The 18294-nt window shown below is 42.4% G+C and overlaps 1 protein-coding gene and 2 long non-coding RNA genes across 8 annotated transcripts in view; 2 read left to right on the top strand and 1 right to left on the bottom strand.

Annotated features, from left to right (window-relative positions):
- Positions 1-16314, bottom strand: part of LOC100381791 (uncharacterized) — a 31927-nt gene extending 15613 nt beyond the window's left edge. For 2 of the 3 annotated variants that reach the window (XM_020543748.3, XM_020543749.3), the window contains exons 1-5: positions 15864-16314; positions 14773-14982; positions 13944-14006; positions 13790-13863; positions 13594-13689 (exon numbers count right to left, since the gene is read on the bottom strand). In XM_020543748.3, the coding sequence (XP_020399337.1) occupies positions 13594-13689; positions 13790-13863; positions 13944-14006; positions 14773-14982; positions 15864-16052 (632 nt within the window). In that variant the 5' untranslated portion in view covers positions 16053-16314. The remainder of the gene's footprint in view (positions 1-13593; positions 13690-13789; positions 13864-13943; positions 14007-14772; positions 14983-15863) is intronic. The other variant, NM_001361314.1, reaches the window with a different exon arrangement.
- Positions 2362-2749, top strand: LOC111590114 (uncharacterized). Its single transcript, XR_002749199.1, has 2 exons — positions 2362-2504; positions 2590-2749. It is a non-coding gene; the product is annotated as an uncharacterized lncRNA (long non-coding RNA).
- LOC103638990 (uncharacterized) lies at positions 7672-12369 on the top strand. 4 transcript variants are annotated; one of them, XR_004852745.1, is made up of 4 exons: positions 7672-8009; positions 8151-8499; positions 8586-8673; positions 9660-12369. It is a non-coding gene; the product is annotated as an uncharacterized lncRNA (long non-coding RNA). The 4 variants fall into 4 exon arrangements; XR_559150.3 differs by having other exon boundaries at positions 8586-12369; XR_004852744.1 differs by having other exon boundaries at positions 8151-8673.
- Positions 16315-18294: the final 1980 nt, after the last annotated feature.

Genomic DNA, 18294 nt, shown 5'->3' with positions numbered 1-18294 from the left:
CCCTAGGGCTCGGACTCGGGCTCAGCCCCGGAAGACGACGAACTCCGCTTCGCCAAACCCCAGGGCTCGGACTCGGGCTCAGCCCCGGAAGACGACGAACTCCGCTTCACCCGACCCCAGGGCTCGGACTCGGGCTCAGCCCCGGAAGACGACGAACTCCGCTTCGCCCGACCCCAGGGCTCGGACTCGGGCTCAGCCCGGGAAGACGACGAACTCCGCTTCGCCCGACCCCAGGGCTCGGACTCGGGCTCAGCCTCGGAAGACGACGAACTCCGCTTCGCACGACCCCAGGGCTCGGACTCGGGCTCAGCCCCAGAAGACGACGAACTCCGCTTCGCCCGACCCCAGGGCTCGGACTCGAGCTCAACCCCGAAAGACGACGAACTCCGCTTCGCCCGACCCCAGGGCTCGGACTCGGGCTCGGCCCCGGAAGACGACGAACTCCGCTTCGCCCGACCCAAGGGCTCGGACTCAGCCCTGGCCTCAGCCGACGGTCTCCGCCTCGCCCGACCCAGGGGCTCGGACTCGACCTCGGCCTTGGAAGACAGACTCGACCTCGACCTCGGAGGAGCCTCCACCTCGCCCAACCCAGGGCTCGGACCGACCACGTCACAGGAGGCGCCATCATTACCCTACCCCAAGCTAACTCAGGCTACGGGGAACAAGACCGGCGTCCCATCTGGCTCGCCCCGGTAAACAAGTAATGATGGCGCCCCGCATGCTCTATGACGACGGCGGCTCTCAGCCCCCTTACGGAAGCAAGGGGACGTCAGTAAGGACTCGACAGCCTCGACAGCTGTCCTTCCGCCAGGCTCCAGCGCTCCTCCGACGGCCACGACACCACACGAACCGGGTGCCAAAACCTCTCCGGCTGCCACGATGGCATGTACTTAGGGCACTAGCTCTCCTCCGCTAGACACGTTAGCACACTGCTACACCCCCCATTGTACACCTGGATCCTTTCCTTACGCCTATAAAAGGAAGGTCCAGGGCCCTCTTACAGAAGGTTGGCCGCGCGGGGAAGGACGGGACGGCGCTCGCGTAAGCCGCTCGCTCCCTCCCGCGTGGACGCTTGTAACCCCCTACTGCAAGCGCACCCGACCTGGGCGCGGGACAAACACGAAGGCCGCGGGTTTCCCCTTTTACGCCTGTCTCCCTCCGGCTTCTCTCCCCCCTTCGCGCTCCGTCTCGCGCCGACCCATCTGGGCTGGGGCACGCGGCGACAATTTACTCGTCGATCCAGGGACCCCCCGGGTTCGAAACGCCGACATCTGCTGACATAAAAACATCCCTTTCCATGTCTTCGGATACAACCCAAAAAGGCTTGCTTGTTCTTAGTGCATAAACCCTTGTGATCATTTCGCGAACTTTGTGTAACTCTTCCACTTCTAGTAAAAATTTTGGTGTCCTTGCCCGATAATAAGCACTAGCAGGTTGGTGAAGCATAATCCTAGCGTGAGGGAATGTTATACGCTTGGTGGGTTCTCCTCCAAGCAGAATGAAGGAGGCTCTCCTCACCTGCTAGCCATCACTACTCACCTATGTAACATTTTTACATGAGTCGTCGTCAGTTCGTCACTACGCTCTGCTCACCTGCAAGCAGCCAAGCACTTGTATTTCTAATAATAGAGTGTAGTCGTACTTTTAGCTTTACTACCCATGCATGCATGATTATTAGAATTGTCCAAGAGTATTAGTGAAAGCTGACATTCTAGCTATTTCCAGAGAGGATTCCTCTGAAAATACTCAACTTTTAGCACAGATTTGGGGGAAAAACATTTACATTGTGAGATAAGACAATATGTTTCTGAATCCCGTGCCTTATATCATCCTATTTTTGTCAGGTACAAGCTTTGTTACTACCGATTTGGCAACAAAGATATAAAGCTTGTGCCGCGAACAATAGAGGTAGACAGACAGACAGTATGATACAGTGTTCAAGTAACGCATAGTTGCTAGTATGGATATAGTTAGTCATTCAGTTAGTTCTAGTAAATCTCTCTTATTGACAAGTATGAAACAATGACTTTGCAAAATTTCAAACTGATGGTTTAACATATTAGCATGGTGGAAAGCATGGTTGGTAAAAGTAATCAACACACTTTTTGACATATTAGCATGGTGGAAAGCACACAAAGAAGAATATCCTCTCTTGAGCCAGCTTGCTCGTGATGTCTTAGCTATGCAAGTGTCAACAGTAGCTTCAGAATCTGCTTTTAGTGCTGGTGGTCGTGTACTTGATCCATTTCGTACTCGCCTTGACCCTACTACCATGGTAGAAGCACTGGTCTGCACCAAAGATTGGATAGCTGGAGCAAGAAAAGGTTATATAGTAGTACCTTATATTTATTTACAAATTAATTAGTCATTAGTTGAATACCCTTTTACTAATGCACTAATGGATCTTTATATTCCCAGGTTCCAAGGCTAAGAGTGTTACTATTCCTAATATGGTTTATGAAATGGATGAACTTGAGGCTCTTGCAAGAAATCTTTCATTTGAGGTTAATTTACCTTCATTTTCTATTCTATTTTGGTGCATAAAACATTAGCTATGGTTTAATTGTATATTTCTTTAACAAATTGTAGGATGAAGACCTAGATGATGATCATGATGATGGACCTGAGGCATCGTTGTAAGCTTGTTGATGAAGATCTAGATGATGATAATGTACCATGAATGCTATGAATGTTTCTTATTGTACTTGCTCCGTAATGTTTTGTGACCTTGCGAACTTGGGACTTGTGGCTTTGTGAACTTTGTGATGAACTTGTTATATTGTGTACTTGTGTTCTTTGTGCTCAACTTATCATATTGTGAACTTGTGATCTATGTGATCAATTTGTAATATTGTGAACTTGTGATCTTTGTGATCAACCTGTTATATTGTGAACTTGTGATCTTTGTGATCAACTTGTTATATTGTGAATTGTGAACTTGTGGTCTTTGTGATATTTGTAAACTTTGTTTATTGTGAATTTGTTATATTGACATTTTTATATTGATATGGTTACTGATTGTATTTAAGGTTCCGACCGATACCGATGTATTTTTTGTACCGAACTTTCGATTTCGATGTTTCCGAAATATCGATATCGTTTCCGTTTCCGAAGTTACCGTTTCCGATTTCGTTTCCGATAAAAAATATGAAAACGGTAACGGTTTTAGTGTTTTCCGATCGTTTTCGACTGTTTTCACCCCTAGTGGCGAGTGCAGAGGCGGCATGGCGACTGCTGCGGAGGGCAGAGGCAGCATGGCTGCTGCTGCTGCACAGGGACAGAGGTGGTGCAGCGATGGCACCGCATAGAAGTGGCTGGGAGAGGGAGAGGGCTCGGAGACGGAGAGAGGGTGGCGGCTGAATGGCTGAGAGAGGGTGGCGTGGAGAAGAGCTAGCTGGGCAGTGCTTAACCAAACTTTGATGGACTAGCTAGACTGATTTGTGGGCTGGCTGGGCTGGTAACCTTCTTTCTTTTTTTTTCTTTTCTTTATCCTTTTCTCTTCTTTATTGATATTTTTGTTCTAAGCACGTTCTCAAATATCAATACTTTCGTATTTTTAAATATATTTATGATATGGCTACGACGTTTAGGGGAATGGAGAGTGGAGATTAGCAGAGCCTCGGACTAAGGGAGAGATCGGATTGGATAGGGAGATCGACGAGGACAGCTACTGTCACCTACGGCCGAGGAAGCCACGGTGACCGAAGCAGTTCCTCCCAATAGGAAGCAACTTCTATAAATTTCCTGGTACAAACTCCTGTCTCCTTAATAGATGAGGAGTCCTAAGTCCTTGTTTCAATCAACCGACTGCCTAGCAAATAAAAGTGATAAAAACTGTCTGCCTAACAGATAGAGGGGATAAGCCCCTTAATCTCTCTAACAACCTTATCTAGCAATAGCAACTGACACTTGTCTAAATACGGCGCCTGCACTGGTACTGCTGGCCCAAAAAAAACATCGATAACCATTTAAGGCGTCACCTCGCCTTACGCTTTACCGCTTAAAAGGTAAAAAGGGGATCGGTCGCCTTACCGCCTTAAAAACTATGATCAATAGCCAAGCACTCAAGCTGATGCAATGGCTAAGTGATCTGGTTCTATACATTAACAGTAAAAGGGAAACCAAGAACCTTGTCACTGTGCTTCTATGATTTAGTGATGTACTTATCAACACACATTATTTTTAATGCAAAAGAAGAAAAAAAACACAACCGCTGCATTTCTAACTCAGGCGATTAGAACCTCGAAAAGCAGGTCATATGCCTTCAACATGAAAATTCAATGACATTATTCTACAAGTTAAACATGCTAAGATGGGTATCTTATAATCTCATGCAATTTGATATCCATAACCTCTTGTGTTTGTTTGAGTCATGTTATGGCATGGCATCACATCGAGAACTGCTCAGGCAAGAACACATTGTTTTCAGATCGTCCGACTAATCGCGATTAGTCGGGCTGATCGTTTCTTTGTGCTCGATTAGGGTGTTCGACTCGATTAGTGTTACTGATCGTCCATATCGTCCGATTAAGCGACGATATGGAACGATTAATCGCCTAGGAGCCGATCAGTCGCGATTAATAGAGGTAGTCCAACAGTCTAGACTGGCCCCAACAGTCCAGTCTGTGCTCGGGTAGTCCAACAGTCTGTTTGACTGGACTGGCCCATGATTAATAGAGGTAGCCGCCCCCAGCTCTACCTGTCTTTTCAGGTTCCCTGACACGGCTGGGAGAAAATCAGAAAACACCCTTCTCTCTCACAGCTCCCTTCCCTCTCCCTTTTTCACCCTTCTCTCTCCCTCCAAGGCTCCAACACAGCAACATCTTTCTCTCTACATCGGCTGGGAGAAAAAAGAACACAGGGACTAGAGATGAGCTCCTCATCTGAAGCCTTCTTGGTCATGGTCTACTGGCCTAGTAAGTTATAGACTTGCAGTTTCATATAAATTTGTTGCTGCTGTGCTGTTACGAACTATTCAAGTATTGAATAAACTTGTTGCTGCTGTGATGGTCTAGTAAGCTGGATGTACTGCTGTTTTAGACTATTCAACTATTGAATATTGGACTATTTATACTGCTGCAAGTCTCTATAGTCTACACTATATAAGTATATATCTATATATAGTGTTATATATATATATATATATATATATATAGAGAGAGAGAGAGATAGATAGTGTTATATATATATATATATATATATATATATATATATATATATATATATATAGGGTAGGTATAACGGGAGCCCCGGGCTTCCAATAGTTAAAGGAAGCCCAGGCCGACCACCCCTTCAAACTGGTTCAACCAGCGCGCCCAAACAGGCTGTCGGGTGCGCCACCTGTCCCACGTCTGTTAGCGCAAAAAAAGGAATGCATGCATGAGTCAAACACGATCCAATGCATGCGCATAAATTTAGGAAAGATATGTGCGGCAGTTTCTGTTTTTAAAATCCTTTATTTCCTCCATAAATTTAGGATTGCTGCAACAGCCATGCAGCTAGACGCGTAAGGATCATTTTATGATATATACTGAGACTAAATATGCTACACTGTGTTAATAATTATGCAATTCGATATACTGCGTAAAAATATGTTACCAGCTGCATGCACACGAATTTATGATAAAAATAATGTGCAATGAAAGAAAATGAATTACACGCATAGAAACAAAAAATCGTATTTAATGTTTTATTTCCTTCATAAATATAAGATCCCTCCAACAGCCATGCAGCTAAAACACATTAAATCTAGTTTATGATATATACTGATACAAATTATACTACATGGTGTAGGTATTTATGCAATTCGTTACACTGCGTAAAAAATCTGGCATGTTGTTCACTGGTGGACGCACCTTCGGGTTGGAGCGTAATAACCTTAAGTTTTGAGCATAAAATCCCTCAATTATAAGCGTATATACCGAGCCAATGTGAGAGGTTGATAGCTCTAGTAGGTTGTTATTACGATCCTATTTTTATGGCAGATCCGAAAAACATGGCAGTCGCATGCATGCGGTTATACAGATCCTAAAATTATAGCAAAATGCATGCATGAGTCAATCACGTTCCCTTGCATGCGCGTAAATTTAGGAAAGATATGTGTGGCGGTTTCTATTTTAAATGCTTTATTACCTCCATAAATTTAGGATCGCTGAAACAGACATGCAACTAAAACTCGTAATGACCATTTTATGCTATATACTGATACTAAATATGCTACACTGTGTAGATAATTATGCAATTCGGTATACTGCGTAAAAATCTGCTACAGGCTGCATGCACACGAATTTATGATGGAAAGAATATGCAATGAAATGAAATGAATTGCATGCATAGAAACAAAAAATCACATTTAATGTTTTATTTCCTTCATAAATATAGGATCCCTCCAACAGCCATGCAACTAAACGCATTAGAACTAGTTTATGATGTATACTGAAACAAATTATACTACACGGTGTAGGTATTTATGCAATTCCTTACACTGCGTAAAAAATCTGGCATGTTGTTCACTGGTGGACGCATCTCCGGGTGGAGCGTAAAAACCTTAAGTTTTGAGCATAAAATCCCTCAATTATAAGCGTAAATACCGAGTCAATTAGAGGTTGATAGCTTTAGTAGGTTGTTATTACGATCCTATTTTTATGACAGATCCGAAAAACATGGCAGCCGCATGCATGCGGTTTCTATTTTTATACAGATCCAAAAATTATGGCAAAATCGTGGGAGTTTCCATTGCATGCGCGCAAATTAAGAACAGCATAAATCAAGGAATTGTCTTTTAAATGTGCATGCAGTAAACTCATATACGAACTCTGTGTTAAAGCATAAAAACATACAGTTTTTAGCGTAAATAATACATGTGGTAGGCATAAAACACAATAAACGAAAAGAAAAATGCGCCGGATCAGAGGATGTCACGCGCGATCATCGCTGCGCGCATCTCGCCCCTTCCGTGACATCGCTCGCTCGAACATCGCGCCTCATGCGTCGTCGTCGCTACTCGCACGTCGACGGGCGTCGCTTGCTCGCCGGCCTTGGAAGTGCCGCCTCCTCGGGGCTTCGGGGACGCCGCCGCTTGCCTGCACAAGGGCCTCGCTGCGGATCGAGGAACCTCCGCCACCGCGCGTCGAGGTAATGGAGTTGCGGCCACCGGCCTGGGAATCGCCGCCACCGCACAAGGGCGCCGCCGCCGCTCGCCCTCTGGATCGAGGGCCGCCACCGCCGGCCTGGAAACCGCCGCCACCGCATAAGGGCGCTGCCGCCGCCGCTCGCCCTCTGGATCGGGGGCCGCCACCGTCGGCCTGGCAACCGTCGCTAATGAATCGAGATGGGGCGTAAAAACTGATCCCTAGCACTACGGATTTTCTTTTATAGACGTCTGGACCTGGTCCGGCTCGACCGGATTGCACTGTCTGGCCTGGGCTTCCAATAACTAAAGGAAGCCCAGGGCTGCTAATATACAATCTATATATATATATATATATATATATATATATATATAGTATGTCTATTAAGAGCCTGGGCTTCCAATAATACAGGAAGCCCCAACCAATCAATCAATTCTGGTTCAGCCCAACCCAGTCAAGCATATGGTCACGCTAATCAAAACCGCCCATGAAACCATCGTAAAAAAACAACCACTCCTAAATCTTCGTCCTAATTTAGCCAAAAAATGTTCATCCATTTACCCTGCGCATCACCACAGTAGAGGATTCGGCCCTATCTCCCCTAAACCTAGATTCAACGCATCACCTCCTTCCTCGCTCCTGCGGTACCCGGAGGCGGAGGCGCCTTGTGCCGTCTTGTCCCGGCCGAGAACGTGGGACGGTTCCGCGCGGGCTCGCGCGGCTCTCTGGCCACCAGACCATAGAGGATCTCTCCAAGGTCGCTTCCTCGCTCATGTCACCTAAGGGCGACCAAGTCTAGGCGGAGGAGGCAGCGGGTCGAGGGTCAGCGAAGAGGTGGTGAATGGTGTGCGCCCCCGTCTGGAACAACTTCGTGCTCCGGTATGTAGTACCTCTCACCATTGCTACAATATGTGAGATCCTTGGCACTTGGCGCTCGATCCGTGGTGACCCTGTGTGGCTGCGCCCTGCGTCCCCACTTGCTCCTCTCGCTGAAACTCCTCTGTTATTCATGGGCTGCAGTACACAGAGGACAATGTGCTGCGGGTGGTGTTGTCGGCCATGTACAGCATGAGGTGTGTGGGCATAGGGTTGTCCGAGAACGACCTCATTGTGGGAGTCGACTGCGTGGTGTAGGAGGCAGCGGTCCTAGGAGACTTCCCAAGAATTCGCCACCCACCTTCACACAAGAAATTCCAGGTATTCTCCCTACGAGTCCCATCTCCTCGCCCCCCCCCCTCTCCGATCCAATCGATCGCTGATCGCTGTGTTTCCATATCTTCCACAACAACGAGGGCACCGAGCATATTGACTTCATGTTGGACATCATGTGCAAGGAGGCCAAGGATTGTGTCTACCTCGTGTAGGGGAGGTAGGCAAGTTTTTAGTTTTTATCTCTTTTTTAAAATTAAAACTGCACCCTTAAGCTTTACATGCTTTTATGTGGAATGTGTGCAGATAGGTATACGTGAATCAAAATCCTGATTCTGAGCTTCCTGTACCATAGTAGCCACCTTTCTTTCTTGGTGAATTATTTGTTGTGGATGTAATTCCAATGGAAAATATATATTATTGAGGTTAGCTTCAGCTGCGTTCCAGTTCAATATCGCAGTTACTCCTGCTCTTGGGATTGAGCTGGCGTTTTGGTTATTTAGAGTGTTAATTTGACTTTTGAGTTGCATTATAGGGAGCTGACATCATTTAAATTAATTTAGGATGATTTCATTAGTGATATGATTCTGAAAAAATGGTAAAGGATGCTCTATTATAGGTCCCACTGCTGGATTTGATTCTGAAAAATGGTAAAGGATGCTTTAGTTTCGTCCAGCATAATTTACCTAATAATTCTAGGACACTAAATTTGGTTGAGAATTTCAAAAATGAGCTTAAATCATGTGATATAATTGAATTACTGTAACAGATTAGGCTGAGACCTAAAATATACATGTTCCTTTAAATATACTTCTTGTCCTGCAACCTGAAATTGAGAAGCATAAGTTACTCTGGTGCTGATCTGATAATAAACCTGCAACCTGAACATTGCAAGGATTTTGGCATTGGCCAATTGATTTGCTGATTTACTAATTTTTTATATTGCAACCTGTTCAAGCCTTGTAATCTTTGGAAGGGTTTGTGCTTGTGAATAATTTGTTGATTGACCTAACCATACGCCTAAAAAGGAAAATGATGCCATTTTGATACTTTTGTTTTACTGATCTATAGAACCAGCTATCAAGTTTAATTAGCCCATGGACTCATTCTATAATTTTTATATGCTTCTTTAGATACATGACAAGAATTCATGGCTTCTACCATTCTACATAATCCTGCTCCAAAATATATAAGGCTAGGGCAACATTTTCTTTCATGCTGCAGAATCTACCAGGATGTAGGTGATCAAAATAATAGATCGCATTGCAATGTGATTTTGTGCCTGGTGATTGAGCTTATAGTAGATTTTTGATATTGTTATGTTATTGGACTATTTGTCCTTATCAAATTTGCTAATTAGCTTGATGGATCTTTTTGCAGCTTTTTACATTTGATACAAGACCACAAGAGACACGTAAGCACAAGCACAAACTATCTAATAGCAGAAATTGATGCTAATTGGCATTGTACAGTTTTACAAATATATTTAGGGTCTAGCTATACCATATAATACAACCTAAAACCTCTACTTTCTAATTGATGCTAATCTGCAATGTACAGTTTTAGAGATATATTTTGGGTCTAGCAATAATACAACATAAATCCTCCACTTTCTAAATGATGAAATCCTTCACTTGCCAAAACTAAATTAGCATTTAGGGTCCGTAGTAGAAACATAAGTATGAAGCTAAATTCATGCTAGACTTGAAGGTCATGGCTTCATTATTAGGGAAACAACCTGGTATGTTATGCAAGCATTAATTGAAAATATTGTCTTTAGTGTTTAGCACTAGCATCCCATTTTAATTGAGGCTTTTCAATTACTTATGTTAACTCATATGTGGAAGTGTCTTGAAGGAGTAATTCACAACCAGAATTTGAACGCATGAAACTATCTGTGTTTCCGTTTTCAGCTGGTAGAGATATTGTTATGCACATCGATTAGGGTTTTTACGATACATGGATCTTGTTTATGCTTAGCCACAAAATAGACATGTTAAGTTTTTTTTATGATTAGGGTTGCCAGCACCCCTTTTGCAAAATTGTTAATGCATTTTCTATGCAATGCACAGTTAATGATTCAAACATATCAATTCCCTATCTTTTTCGTTTGATATAGTACAACTATGAAGTTTAGTCTCAGCTATTACTTTTTATGCACATTGTTTTACACTTTAAAAGGCATGTATATGCTCGCTTATACGAGCACACTAGTTAAAATCACTGACGTATAGGTGACACTCAAATTTCAAACTTTTTATTATTAGGGCTTAATGTTTTTATGCTCTCATGGAAATTATATGTGCAGTTGTTACAAAACATTTAGAAAATATGAAGTTCAATCCTAGTTATACTTTTCTACATAATTTTTTACACAACAAAATGGCATTTAGTTATTCTCACTGGTACACGGTTACATGATACACGCATTTGTTTTTTATAGTTTTTTGTTCTATATTCATGGTTCAATCGAATCTTTTTTTGTTTTGCAATGTTCTTCACAATATATTCAGTGCTCCAGGGAAAAGGTGCCTCACTATCATAAAATTAACATCGCTGATCCATTTATTCTTATGCACACAAATAACTATGCTCATCCAAGCACTTGTTTACAATAATCAAGTTGAGTTTTTATGATTCTTGGATTATAGCAGTGCACACGTGTACATATCACAGTTTTTATGATTCTAGGATTCATCTTTCTTCCAAGTAATCGTTGATACACTAGTTTCAGCAACTGAACATGATGTGTTTACAGAGATGACATTTGTATGCCTCGCTCTGCATTGCTTTGCTTGGCCTGGCATCAATATACACTGTTTAATCACCTTATCCTTGTGATGTTCACTCCCATTAAAATACCATTACATGCAAATGCTTATCAAAATAATTAATTGAAGTATTAGTTCCTCCATTGTATGCTAACAAGTAGCACTGTTAAGATAACAATATTTGTCAGTTGCTAGTAATGGTCAGTTGTAGTGGAAAAATTTCTGGAATATTTTTGCTAAACAATTCAGGGTGGAGACAACCAATAGATTTTGTTGTGAACATTCATGTTATCTATATAGTTGAAAGTAATTGTTCTTTGTTACGACATCATAAGTCCTTCCTTTTAGGACATATACAAGACACTAGTTTTAATTGAGTTCAGGTTAGTTAAAATGAGTTTAGTTCACTTGCTATGCTGATCTATAGTTAACATTTAACATCACAATGTCTCATGCAGGCACCCCCCGAATCCTCTGCATCCAGCACCTCATCAACCATCCCGATAATGGTTTTTCCCTCATTCACTAATGTGTTGGTTGAAACACCTAAAAGCCAATTTGTAATGGTTTGCATTATCATGGTATTAGATATTTTCTTTTATCTTCTGTCTGAAATGCTAGCAACATAATGGTTTATTATATACTTGAGCAGCTACTATGCACTTTCATTTCCTCTATGTATTTCCTAGTGTGGCATTTGGTACTTACTTTGCAATATATAGCAGAAATGGAATTGAGGGTATCCATGCAGATGCATGTAGCTGAACTCAGTCAAGTTTCTATCCATTGTGTGTGTGCGCGCTTATTTTGCATCGTGTCCTTCCTTTTCATGCGGTAAACAGGAAAACATTGGGCTTTAAAATTTTTGTATGGCTCGATTGTGGTACTAGAAATGTATAATAATTGTTCTAAAGAAATGTTAGAGGATAAAGAAGTAAGTTACTAAAGTTTTGGATTGTATTCTTTCATTTTCATCTCACTTATCCTATTTCTTACTGGAATCATAAAAGCATATGGAGGAACTATGTATAGGCTATAAAGAAGCATAAGAAGCATTTTTATAGCAAGCCAAGTGTTCTGATGATTTTGTTTTTTCAATTGTGTTTTCTGTCATTGGTTCAGCATGCACATATATTGATATGATTTATGGCGTGGCATCTGCCATCTTTGTTATATTTATGACATCGTTCTTGATTGATGTGTGCGACATGAATGGTGGATCTTTTTAACATCCTGACCATCATTGTGTCGCTCATTATCATATTTTGTATATCATTTATGGGTTCACGGATATGAAATGACAGGTTTCTTATTTTTGAGATCTGAACCATGTGTTGCCTTTTGGTTGTTACATAATAAATGGTCCTGTCGATGTGTTTTACGTTCAAAAACTTCTATGCGACATGCACGGAAACTAACGCTAAACATGCGCGATTTAAACTCTGTAATTCGTTACGAAACAGATCAACGATTTATGCTAAAATTCACACCCATTTATGCTATTTTGGATCATATTTTACGCAAAAATCCGCCCGAGCCATAACCCGCGCACGATCGAACGCGCGCGATTTTTACGGCGTAATTTTTGGGGCACATTCGTCGTTATGAAACAAATTTACGATTACGCTAAAATTTGTACACATTTACGTTGTTTTGGTTCACATTTTACGCAAAAATTCGTTCGAGCCAGAACCCGCGCACGATCGGACGTGGGCGATTTTTACGCCGTAATTTTTGGGTCTCATTCGTCGTCACGAAACAGATCTATGATTTACGCTAAAATTCATACCCATTTACGCTGTTTTGGCTCACATTTTACGCAAAAATTCGTCCGATCCAGATCCAGCGCACGATCGGACGCGGACGATTTTTACGCCGTAATTTTGGGTCTCATTCGTCGTCACGAAACAGATCTATGATTTACGCTAAAATTCATACCCATTTACGCTGTTTTGGTTCACGTTTTACGCAAAAAATCGTCTGATCCAGATCCCGCGCACGATCGGAAGCGCGCGATTTTTACGTCGTAATGTTTGGGCCCATTCGTCGTTATGAAACGGATCTACGATTTACGCTAAAATTCGTACTAATTTATGCTGGTTTGGTTCACGATTTACGCTAAAATCTGCCTGAGCTAGAACCGTGCACGATCGGATGCACGCCTACCTGCGCGTAGGTATACCTGGCTGGGGCTTCCCGTACTAATGGAAGCCCTGGGCTTCCATTAGTTCGTCCCTATATATATATATATATATATATATATATATATATATATATATATATATATATATATATATATATATATATATATGTCCTGGAAAACACAGGACGACTAGGGGGACGATTAGGGTCGATCAGGGGCGACTAATCGCCCTGATCGACACCTGATCGCCCAGTGGGATCGATCAGACGATCTGAAAACTATGAGAACACCATAAAGCAGTGAATGATCAAACTTAAGAGAACATGGGACAAAAGGATGGATCTTACATCAGAAATAATAATGAATAACTAACTCCATGAAAACAAATTATGGGCATTACCTGCTGCGGTTCGACTGAAACTTGATGTTCAAATCCTTATGTGCAGAAAAAGAAATTCGCAGGCAGCAGGATGTTACATGCTCCGGAAGCAAGTAACTACGATAAAGGTACAAAGGAAAATTCAGTTTATAACAGGCATAAGAAAGTACAACAAACAACAAGGATGGATGACAAAGGGAAGGCCACACAATGTCACCTTGGGATGCTCCTTCCATCTAAGGATTCTTTAGCAGCTGAAGCAGTAGCCGCATCAGTGTACTGGATCAATGCCTGCCAGAAAGAATAAGATAAGGCTCTTGATGTTCATTTCAAAATTACTAAGTATCTGAAGCATGTAACTTTAACCTGACCTGAAAACCTGCAGCCTTTTCAAAGGTGGCTATTTTATGAACATACCCAAAAGCCGAGAAAACCTGAAAGGAATATAATAAAGGGATCATACGTAGGAGGTAAAGGGAAGGCTGTTTTAGAAAATGCATAACAATTCATGGCACATGTAAAAAACTGCAGCACAGGGCACAGCACACAGTGATTGACATAATATTTGATAATAAAAGTAAACATCATTTCCAGACAAAAGATAAAAACTCTTGAAGCTTATCCCTCACCCAAACAAAAAAAGAAGGGGCAACGAGAGAGAACCAATAAATGAAATTCAATGTACTGTTAAAATAAACAGGCCAAAATGTATAATATCGCCAAACAATGATCTAAAGATAAGCACCATAGAGATACTTATGGTCTAAAGGTTTGGAATTTAACCTTTCATCAGTAACTTGGATAAACAGGAGGTGTCCTACACCGGAGATAAGCGCGTTGATGGAGGATACTTAGAAAGTTGCATCCTCCAGATGAAACATGAGAGTTCATAAGAACTTGGAATGTACTAGTTAGAAGGCAGCAAAACAAACATGGTATCTCTCCAATTGCAGGTGCTGATAATGATATTTTCTCCAGTTATCATGGGCCTGCTGATTCATGCAGAATATGTTACTACGAAATTAAAATCTATGTAAAATCTTTGATTTACAAGGATCGGGTCAGGTAGACTCCCTTGGATTCCTTCAGTCAACGGCAATCAAGAAAATAACAGGCATACTTGAGGTTTGTCATTACCATACTAACACAACCATCTAAGTACTTTAGAAGACAGGAAAAGGAAAGGATTTTAGAACTCACCATATGGATCACATCAATGGTGACATCACTAGATTGAACACCCTCTATGGTAACAAGCAAGACATTTCCAGCAGTCTCTCCAGGACTCTTGTTGTTAATTATTTCTTGCCTATTTGAATACTGAATATAAACAGTCTTGCCTCGTATTTGTGCTGGTTCTGAAGATGATGCGAAATAAGAAACCATCGAGATTGCCTGATTAACGTCAGTCTGCAAAGGAAATTGATTCCACATAAGTAATCCTGCCATGATCATTTGGCACTAAAACAGTAGATCCAAATATAGTATTACCTCCGTTCTCAAATATTTGTCGTCTGCTAGTTCATTTTTGAACTAAAACGTGACAAATAAAAAAAGAACGGAGGGAGTACTGCAAATGATTTGATTTCGAGCAACACCAATCCAGTTCCCACTACTACAGGGACCCCCCCCCCCCTCCCCAACACACACCAAAAAATGGATGAAACAAGGGGAACTACAGTACTACACTTCTCTACCAGCCATATAAGGGTGTGTTTGTTTGACTTTTGGCTTTTATCCCCTAAAAGCCAAACCAAAGCAGCTTTTTCCAAAAGCCGGCTTTCTCGCATTGCAAAATTGAAAGCATCTCTGGGCCTGCTTGTATCGGCTTTCGGATGGAACTGTGCAAATATATATGAAAGACCTTTTAGCAGCTTTCACCAAGCAGGCTGAAAAGAATAAAAAGCTCCCAAATCTCCTAATCATGTCTGATCTATGCAACTCAATAGAACATAATTGTGCAGCTTCATGGATTGATCGGATCACTCAAACAGGTTTAATCAAGTGTAACTAAATATGTTGGAATCTTTCGCTGAATCCTTCAAAAGATATAATCCAAATCCAGAGCGCTGACAAAACTCCAATACCACACAGGTTAAACCTAGCTAGATTCAGTGGTTTGCCAACAAGCCCAACAATTAAACTGCTGACCAAATCAATTTCTGTACTAAGTATGAAACCACAGAGAACATCCAGCGGCGCGCCCACCCCCAATTCCCGACCGTATCGCAAATGATATCGATGGGTACGGTCGACAGGAAGGAAGGGTGAGGGGCGGGGGAAGGACTTACGAACTCGACAAAGGCCTGGTTGTGGTTGGCGCCGACGCCGCTCTTGGTGTTGACGATGCGGCCGAAAGGCTTGCAGAGCTCGACGAGCTCCTCTTCCGCGCACTCCCACGGAAGGTTCCGCAGGTGCAGCACCTTGGACGGCGTCTGCGTGTAGCGGAACTGCTGCCCCCCACCGCCTCCCGACGACATTCGGCTGGTGCGCGGATGGGCGGGGGCGAGGACGAGGACGGAGAAGCCAAAGGGTAGGGTTTCGGCGTTTCGTGCTGGGGCGGAGCGCGGAAGGGTACGGAGGACCGAGGACGAGTTGTGTGTGCTGTGCAGTCCACTTCACCTTCTCTCCTCTCTTCTTCACAATCCCAATCACCTCGGGTGGGTGCGGGGTGGTATACGGTCATACAAAATGGTTTTGGCTAGATTGGTATTTTGGGAAATTAAATCCGGGTTTTTTGTGTACTCGAAACTATGGGGTTATTGGACTCTACTAGTACAGTGCCCGTGCGTTGCGACGGCACACATCGATGAATTGACACCATTTGCACTCAGTTCACCAATCCAATCAACAATTCATGAAGGTGGTAGTTAAACGTTGACACTCAAAATCTTCGCAACTTCTATTTCAGGCTGAGGAAGCTAAATGCTAAAAAAGCTGAAATCGAGTGCACATTACAATGTAGATTTTGGCAAGGAGTAATATGTATGATGCTGATGCAACAGACAAATGCATATGTTGTGTATCATCAGGGGAGCTTAGTAAGAAGCATTGCAAAAGTGAAACAAATCAGCTATTTATGTTCAGGCTCCAGACATCCCCTTTTTCCTCGCATTCACAATTTTAGTGAGAAGGATTGCCAAGTTGACCAGTGGGAGAAACCATTCGAGAATTTAGTGGTTTTGAACCAGATGCTCTTTGCTTCTGTATATCACATGTTATCTGCTTCCGTGTGTCTTAGAATTGTAATAACTCTGTTCCAGGCTGTTCTGTTTCCATGCACTTTTGACGGTGTGCTTGATTGCGTTGTAAAAACAGAGAAGAAAAGAACAATTTATGTCATCTTGAACTACAATTTCTCCTCATTTGCACAATTCACACTATAATTACTGATGAAGGGTGCACTTTACAACCCAATTAGACCCAAATTCAAATAATATCAATCCTTACATGACTCTTATCTCTCAAATAGGTTCCTCATTGCAGCAATTATCACGTCAAATTTCAGATAATTCCAATTGAAACTACACAATATTCTCTGACTAAAGTCCACACATCACATGACCGTAGCTTCCGTACATGACGTAGTCCAAAGTTTTGAACTGCACGGAACAAAAATCAAAATGTCAACTTGAGGATTTCTACATATGTGTACTCCTTCTTTTGGACAGAACACAGTTGTAGATTCATTTCAGTTGCACTAAACACCAGACAACATGAACAACATATTACTTGAGTGGTCGATAAGCATTGCATCTTAATGTACATGGTGGATTTGTTCGATGTGTAAGACTTATGTAAAAATTCTTAACTTTAAAAGATGACAACTTACAGAAGTGCTAAAATCCAGTGAGAGCAACGCAGAACAGTAATAAAGTTACTGGAGCTCAAAAGAAAAACTGCAAGGGAACATATCGGGGGCCAGTCCTTCAGTAACATCCACGTAGTTCCAGCCTTCTAGGAAATGGCTGGCTCCTAGCAAGCACATCCGCTTGTCTGTTCAGTTTCCGGGAATTGTTCCGCAACTGTCTTGAAGTAACTGGGGGCACACAAAACAGACAAATAACAAACATGTATCTATGATTAGAACTGCAAATCAATCTGGGAGTGGCCAGGATTTGGCAACCTGCACGGACACAGGATGACCTGAACCCTCCTAGCATCTTTTTTCTTTTTGCTCCCTTTTTGTTATTAAAAAAGGTTCTTCTTTGCTCTTTTTTCCCAATAAAAAACCAGTAAATGTGTTTTGGTAGAACTTTAGCAAAACCATAATCCAGGAAAAATGACATGGACTGAACTTTGTATTCGAACAAGAAATAGAAGACGCTTTTACTTACATGTCTTGGTCATGCTCATGCTCCAAGGCGAGTCTAGCCATGCATAGGAAAGCAGTGTCGACGTTGTGGTCCTCCTTCGCAGAGGTCTCGAAGTATGGAATATCGCCCTTGGAGGCGCACCATTCCCCCGCTTTCCTGCGGGAAAGGCAAAGAGACTGCAGGGTATTTCGAATCTATATATATGAGAAAGCTTGCGCATTCAGGAAAACTGACCATCCGTTTGCTCCCGTCATCTAAATCAATCTTGTTCCCGACCAAAATGAACGGAAAGCGCTGAGGATCCGATGGGCCAGCCTGAAAGGGGGACAAGATGGTGAATCCTTTGGTTAGCGTTAGAGTACTCAGATCATGCAACACGCATGCACTGCACTTAACAACGAAACCG

The sequence above is a fragment of the Zea mays genome, chromosome 9 (assembly GCF_902167145.1).
Source record: "Zea mays cultivar B73 chromosome 9, Zm-B73-REFERENCE-NAM-5.0, whole genome shotgun sequence".
NCBI classification, from domain to species: Eukaryota; Viridiplantae; Streptophyta; class Magnoliopsida; order Poales; family Poaceae; genus Zea; species Zea mays.
Note: the sequence above shows the minus strand (reverse complement) of the source record. Positions and strands in the feature narration are given on the sequence as shown.